Source organism: Rhodamnia argentea, chromosome 4, assembly GCF_020921035.1.
Source record: "Rhodamnia argentea isolate NSW1041297 chromosome 4, ASM2092103v1, whole genome shotgun sequence".
Lineage (NCBI taxonomy): Eukaryota > Viridiplantae > Streptophyta > Magnoliopsida > Myrtales > Myrtaceae > Rhodamnia > Rhodamnia argentea.
Genome location: NC_063153.1, coordinates 28,763,969 through 28,772,126, shown reverse-complemented (window position 1 = coordinate 28,772,126; position 8,158 = coordinate 28,763,969). Strand labels below are relative to the sequence as shown.

At 40.6% G+C, this 8,158-nt stretch overlaps 1 protein-coding gene across 1 annotated transcript; it reads right to left on the bottom strand.

Annotated features, from left to right (window-relative positions):
* Nucleotides 1–2,130: 2,130 nt before the first annotated feature.
* On the bottom strand, nucleotides 2,131–4,777 carry LOC115755612 (GEM-like protein 2). The gene is made up of 4 exons (XM_030695070.2): nucleotides 4,349–4,777; nucleotides 4,165–4,254; nucleotides 3,104–3,378; nucleotides 2,131–2,733 (listed from the first exon to the last, which is right to left on the bottom strand). Exons 1-4 carry the CDS (start codon nucleotides 4,599–4,601, stop codon nucleotides 2,503–2,505), a joined length of 849 nt encoding a protein of 282 aa, XP_030550930.1. The 5' UTR covers nucleotides 4,602–4,777; the 3' UTR covers nucleotides 2,131–2,502.
* Nucleotides 4,778–8,158: the final 3,381 nt, after the last annotated feature.

The following is an 8,158-nucleotide window of genomic DNA, read 5'->3' as shown; positions in this document are numbered from 1 at the left end:
GGGCACCCGATGTGTCATTGATTTTTTACCAACTAGTATGATGCATTTTAGAGTCATGGATGTAAAATAAAAGGAAATCAAATTTTATGAATTTTATCAAGAATAAAATATGTACAAAACGTGAAAATCAATACCTATTTCATACCTATTTCATGATTACCCAAAAAAATAAAAACTATTTCATGATAAACAATTTACCAACCTGAGTCATGACAATCACGCGGTCAGAAGTTTAGATTGAACAAAGCTCGATAATCTCAAACACGCCAACCGAAAAGCATAGAGATAGGGAGGTACATGTATAATAATAAACACAAGCACATGACGTCTTTTTATTTTGATTATTTTTCTTGGTTAAGCTATTATTAACGCATGATATCAAATGTTAAACAGCCATCGACGGGATGAGCATTGAACAAAAATGGTCAAATAGAAATTGTTATTGATGATGAAAAGTTTTTATTAGCTAATTATTTTAAGCTATATAAGCTATTGTTTTTAGAAAGATAATCTCCAAACCATTCTTCTTTTGCAAAACGAACGGAGCATTAGGAATACTTCATTATAACATTTTTCATGGAAACAATTTTCAAGGAAAGTAGTTCCCTTGTTTGGTGGTTTAGGGAAAGTGATTTCCTCTTTGCCATAAGGGAAAGTTATCCTTCCCCAATCTAAGCTTATTTTCAAGTCCATGGAAAACGTTTTCCGTCATCGAAACACGGTAAAGTCGGAAAACAATTTCCGAGAAGCAATTTTCCTTTAAACAAATGGATCATTAATTCCCATTGACATCTAACCTTTTCTAATTAGTAATTACTTTCCCAATTGCCATTCCATTTTTCTGTTTGATAAGAGGATCATTGACACATTGATCAAGGAAAAAGGACACCACAAGTGTCATAACTTTCTTATGGCGCTCAGATAATGGCCATAACTTTATTTTCGATTATATGAGTGACATAACTTATGTACAACGCTTACTCAAACGCCTTAATTTTTTTTTTTTGATCGCTTGAGTATCATAACTTTTTGAAAACGTTCATCACAAATGCAATCATGCAACGTCATATTTTTGGCACATGGGTGAACATTTTTTCTAAAATTATGATACTAAAGTGATCATATGAAATTTATGATACTCAAGTGAATGATTTTTAAAAATGATGGTACTTAAGTGGTCGAAAAAAGGTTACGACACTTATTTGAGTGCCGTATGAAAGTTATTGACACTCGTGGTGCTTTTATTCCTACTGATCAATGTAAAAAATTTGAAACTGTTAAGAATCCGACTTCCAGAAGAAGACTAGGAGTTTTTTTTATGTGAAATGCAAATTCTTCAAGGGGTTTGCAGCATTTTGGTTGCTGGCTACCGTATTAATTAGTTATGTCAACCAAGCGGTCCTTCTAGTCTTAAGCCGAAACATTTTTAGGGTGCATTTGTTTCATGGCAAACTCAAGATCATAAGACATTTTCAGAAAAGTAATTGGTTATAACGGTTAGAAAAATTAGTCAATGGAAAATGTCTTCATTACCGACAATAATTTATGACTAGCTTTTTTCATGGGTAGCAAAGATATTTTTCATTCAGTCAGTTTTGTAAATGATACACGTGCAAATTCCCATCTCAATTTGTTGGAAAAATGATTGGGGTACGTCTACGGATTCTCATCTTGTGCATAAAAAAACATCCGTGCGACTCTGTGATCAAGGGATGTGTTTGTTTTCGCAATCTTGCAATTAGCATAGCAAGAAAGAATGACCAGTGATATGTCGTACTCATGGCCAAAGTAAGTAGAAGTTTCCTGCAATAAAATGCTTCCCTTTCAACAATTAGGTCATGTCAAGCATTTGAAGTAAAACTTTATTCAGATTTTGATTGTCCTAACCAGCTATGATGCTGTCAGAAGCCAGCTTCCATAACCGAAGAACCCATTTTTCGGAAGAAAGAAGAAACAAGCTCCAATATCTGCTCCATAGAGTATAATTAGCCGCTACAACTGTGTTATCCATAGCAGTCACACACTCCCCGAATTTTTTCAAGTACAGTCGAATTGATGGGATAATTTGAAGTTGAAACACTCACAATTCACACAACTCAGGGAAGAGAAGGAGAGGACACTTGTTTGCTAGAAATGATCACAAGACTTGTTTATTACATGACTCTTAATCTTCTTTTGAAAAGACTCATAAATGCACCCTGCATTTCAAGGAGATAGATTCCTTGAACTTACAAAACATTAAACGCAGAAACACGAACATACGCTTCAGAAATTCACCCCATTTTGAGTCTTAAAAGAAACATTACAACAAAGACTGTCAATTCTTGCACCAGTCTTGGAAGCCCAACAGACATCGACAGCCAGGTAGCTAATTGACAACCATGAAATTGACATCGACAACTTTTCAACTGAATTGACAACTGGTCCACCGAGATCGATAACTTCTTCGCATAATCAGCAACTTCCTCCGAAAGGAATTTGGTTTAATTGCTAACACGAATATCACTTCCCTTCTCGGGCGACTGAACGTTCTTGTGTCCTTCCAGCCATGTTAATCTCACGATTGTGCTGTAGAGCCTCATGTATGTTCTTGAGAGCCTTCTCATACGATACAAAACTCATGAACCAGAATTCATAGCCATCCCTCGTAACAACCTGGATGTACTTTTCAGAGGGATCCGACTCTTTTGAAGAAGCACAAACAAAGCTCAACTGATCGAGCTGCAGAACTACCTGGACAGCCATCAGGATGAAAGCACTTTAAAAACCGATGGTGGGAGAGCGAAGCTCAGCGGAGCTTGACAAACATTTCGAAGGCATGTTCCGCCACGTTACGATGCTTCATGCTTAGATAAAAATAAATGACAAGGAGAAATGGTCCAAGGCTCATCGAAGTAACACAGTCGATGAGTCAAATGAAGGTCCTTTCTGACGAAGGTACTCCCAAATTTAGACTATAAAATCAGCAGGCTACTCGCAATAGGGAAAACGCATATAACAACTCAGGCTACCAATTTGTAGTGCATTGGAAACTTATCACTATTCTGACATGAAACGGCAATCCTAGAGTACCAGCAGTTTTAGTAAGATTGGAAAAGGTTACCTTGTAATAAACCCACTCTTCCTGCCCTGAGGGAGAGCATTTATAAATAGGCTCATCACCACTGAAGACCAGCCTCTTGCTTGACAAATACAGTGTCCCAATGACACGCCCGGAGGAAGTGGACAGATAGCAAGCATATGCCTTCAGGAGCTTCTCTCCGACCTGAATGTCAAAATTACGTTCAAATATTTTGTCCCGTCCCCCCTCTGAGAGCATCTTCTTCCCCTGAGCAAGTCGAGCTATTGCTGCATCGGTGATGCTGTTGCTAGTTTTAACTGTTTCGGAAAAACAGACGGAGCACAATTATCGATCAGTTGAGGTCAGGCAAGAATAGAGTTCTGAACAGGAAATTTCACTCAAATACAAACCGCGAGGAGACGAGAATCAAAGAAATTATCGGCTTTGTCTCTCACGAATAAACTGAAAAAAAGGGACAACAAGCAAAAAAAATTTCATCAATGAAAAAAGCGACTTCAAAGGTGGAGAAAAATGAAATCTTTTTCCCTCCGTGCACTCCATCTTCTTTTTCCATTTAACTATTTTTTGCTTTTTCCTTCTTCCTTCGCCAGTAGCCGGCCATGACGACGGTCGGCAACCAGCCACAGGCGAGGGAGGAGCTCGCTCAAGGCTGACGAGGCTTGACTCCGCCAGATTCCGGTGAGGTAGAGCCTTACTAGCCTTGGGCCAGGCCAGTTCCGAGAAGGTGGAGCTCGCTTGAGGCCAGGGAGCTCAAGCGTCGCTAGATCCCATGAGATCGAGCTGGCTTGGGGCCGGCGAGCTCAAGGCTTAACCTCTCTTGATCTGGCGAGGTGGAGTCTTGTCAGCCTTGGGTGAGCTCTTTCCTTGGCTGTCGCCGGTCGCCAGCCATCGCCATGGCCAGCGACTTGGAGAGAAAGAAAGAAAAGAAAAGAAAAATTAAAAATTTGAATGTTTTGGTAATTTTCTCCAGGAAAGTCAAATCATGTTTTCCATACAAAACGGTTGAACATATTTTCCTGTTCGTTTGAGGTTTTTGTGAAACAGACATGTCTGGGCTGGAAAAAGATGTGGAGAAAACTCACGGTGATGCCAGACGTTGTCCGCGAGCGCCTCTGCGTTCCTTTTAGCATCATCTACCTTCTTCAAGGTTTTGGATACCTTGTTCATGGGATCTGAAAGCACCAGCAAAGCGTCTGTCTCATCAGCACCATTCTGATGAACCATAACATAAGTACAAAAGGAAAAACTACGCCCCCATATACTCACTCCAGCCAGACTTTCCAGAAGCATTCACCGGACCGACGTTGAAGCTGGACAGCATGGAGGCAAGCTGGAGATACGGGTTCTCGCTGCTTTTGTTGGCGCTGACCACACCGGGGGCCGAGCTGCTTGCGGGGCGAGCCTCGCTGGCAACCAACGTGGTGGCGTGCTCGCTCGCGGGATCCTCCTGACGCTCCACCGGCTTCCCCACCACGCCTGTGCCGCAATGGGCGGACGCTGATTCGCCTCTGCCGCTCATCCCTTTCTTCTTCGTCTTGGTCGTCTGCTGCAATTCGAGAAGCTATCGCTCATAAATAGAGAGTGAAGTTGGAATCTGGAAAAGGGAAGCAATCTCGATGAGATCCCGAAAGATAACTGGAAACGATAAACATTGACTTCGTTTGAGTCAACAGCGATCGTTCATTCGCCCCCCACAGAAAACAATCTATCAGATGCCAAACAAAACGTGTGTTTCCTTACCAAAAAAAAAAAAAAAAAAAACAAAACAAAACAAAACGTGTGCTTTTCCGACATCTTTTATTTTCTACTGGCAAAAACAAAAAAAAAAGAGCTTGACGTGTCAAACAAGGGTTTGGGCTGTCTAAATTAGAATAGTTTGGTTCAGCTTTCTTGTCAAGTGGCATTTAGCCAAATGCCAATTTTAGGAATAATGAAAGTCCAATGTTAATAGGGACCAACATTTTCAAAAAGTTGGAGACCCCGCCCCCCCTTTAATGAAAAATAGTAAGGAGCCCATTTTTCATTCAAACCCTTATTAAAAAATTCAATTTTTCCTCTCTTAAAAAGTGAAACCCTAGATCTATTATTCATAGTTCTACTTGAGAGAGGTTGGCAAGGGGCGGCCAGGGCAAATTTGGTTGGTGAAGAGCCGGCGATGGTTGGCGAAGGGCCGCTCGGGGTCACACGGCCCCCGACGACGGTTGCCTGGGTTGTGTGACCTTCGCGGGGGTCGCTCGACTCACCCCAGTTGGTCTTGGCCAATGATCGTCGGTGCCAGATCCGTCTCGCCGGCAATCCGAGCGTTTTGCTAGCCGGCGAAGGGTTTTAATATTTTTCAATAAAGAGAAATATGCAGTCAAAAGTCCTTTACAGATTTTTTTTTTTCCAAATACTACTTAGCACAGGCTTTTCAAATGATTTTTCACCAAACACCACTTGCAATTTTTAAAGGCCACTTAGGCTCTTTACATTTGCTCAAAACTTATTTCCAAAGCCGAACTAAATGCATCTTAATTTTTGAAGGTCAATTCTATCGTAAACTCCAAATTAGTACAGCCATACTATATTTGCTCCAAATTATTTTTCATGTCATAAAAACAAGCCGGGCAACATTTACACTTCTGGGTCACCATTCCTGTTTCCCCTCCTCCCGTTCCTGTGGGGCAAATTGGCCAAATGAAGTACTGTACTTCGTTGTTATGTTTCAGTTTGAAGTTAGCCCTTTTTTGTTTTGTTTTTTTCGGTAAAGAGTCACGTCAACTTTGGTCGGTTGCTTTATGCCAAACGAAATGGTCCCTCCAAAACAGTGAAATTATGGAATAATTGGCCGGACACAATCATTCAATCAGTCATTTTCTAGTATTAAGACCAAAATAGTTGATGGAAAACCACGTCCGATTAATTGGAACGTGGAATAGAAACAGTGTACGGCACTCCAAGATTCCGCTTTCGACGTCAATGCATGGCCTGTCACATAACATTGCCTTGAAGAAGTGGGGAGGAAAGCAGAAAATAAAGCAATTTTGACGAATTATATAAAGCGATCGAGACAATACTGATTGATGCTAAGGTTTTATTTATTTCGCGAAAAATAAAATTTTTTTATAAAATATTTTTTAAAAAGTCATTTTTCAGAAAATTAAAAATATTTTTTGGTATTTGGCTAAAACCTTAAAATGAACTATAAAATATTTTTCACCACTCAATAAGGAGAGTCAATTTTCTCCTTGCACTCCTTTTAATAATTTTTATTATTAGTTCTTATTTAAAAAATCAATTTTTATTATTTTTTTATCCTTTTCTTTCCCCTTCTTCTTCGGCCAATCGCTAGCCACGACAATGGCCGTCAACCGAACAAAAGCAAGGCCCGAGCTCCCCTGCCTCGGGCGAGGTCAAGGCCAGCCTCGCTGGCCTCGATCTAGGTTGAGGCTGGCCTCGCTTGTGGCTAGTCACCGTCTATCGCCGGGGCCGACAGATTGGGGGAGGAAGAAAAAAAAAAGAAACTATAAAAAGAAAATAAATAAAAAAATATTAAAAGAAAAACAGGGGGTCATGGCCTTCTGGAGTTGTCGCACACAGTACATATCACGCACATCTAAGAAACAAGAGTGTTTAAGAGGCGTAACTCCTTAATATCATAAGAGCCAAACATTCACTTTCGCTTCTGTTCGGTTTTACGTTTCTGGGAAACAGGACCAAAGTACATTGACTTCACTGGTCTTTCATACTACGGGTCCAAACCCAAACTACGGTCTTCCAAAAAGTGACACTGCCATTTTACCAATATTCACATCCCGCTCTCCCTCAAAACCACATTCTGCTACTCCTGACTACCTCCAATAGCACCATCGCCTCCCCCCCGGGCCCAGCGGAAGAGGACCCACCAGACATTCATTGGGGCTCTTCATAAAAACCGCCATAAAGCAACAGCGGACAGCAGCTGAAATCATTCATTCATTCCCATATCGACTGACAAGACACTCACGAGCTTCTTGAACCGAACCTCAGCAAACTCGGGATCGACATAGTGCTCCCTCTCACTAATGACGTCCCTTGGTACTCCATAGCGAGTTGTGGGAGCTGCAGGCCTACGGAAGACACAGTTACTCATCTGAAATTCACAATTTTATCGTCAATGAGCCAGGGCTCTGCTAATGGAAATCTAACACAATAGTATACAGACATTAATTCCAGAACATAAGCATCAAGTTTCACGAATCAACATCAGATGATACCATGAGATGATCATGCAATTCCGTAGCCTTGATGCACATGTGTGAGGTATATGCGTGAGAATTTTCTCGATCTCACCATCTCACAATTCCATATTCCCTTTCGGCTCACACAGGCTAATTGTTACGCGAAACCAAGCGATCCAATAATAAATATACAGAACAAGAAAATAAATCGGACACGAGATGTACTTAGTTCAGTCGTAGAGATCTACGTGCACAGGGAGAGCAGCAACGAATTCCACTATAAAACAAGCGATATAATTCGGAGATTACAAACCACACTCAAATCGTTCAAACACTTTCAGTATTTCCCAAACTCTAATTACATCTAATAACGCACATAGTATTTAGCCATCATTTCTTGCAAAATAATCTCTCAATGGAATTACAAGTAAATCTTAAATATAAGATTTATCGGCTATGAAACACTAATCTGTACTCACCACGATGTAATTAAGAAAAAAAAGAATAGCCCTCTGCCCACGTTCATCAACTTCGGTGCATCAAGGACCTGTATAATACCGACGCTTCAATGCTACTTACTGATCAACCACTGCCACACACGTTGCCCATAAGTACATATATGTATTTATAGGCACTCTGCCCTAAAAACCCAAACCGACTTCCGCATAAAATAAGTCAGAATCTTTTGTTTCCTATTATTTTTTCTCTGATCCATAGTTTGACCGAGTCCAACTCTAAGCCCACGTCCAATCTCCACTTTTCAATTCAAAATCTCAAACTTGGATTATTCCAACAATACATAGGATTTCTACCATGAACGTTCGCAAATATACTAGCTTATCTTGAGTCAAGTTTCGTCCAACGAGCTCAAATTCGA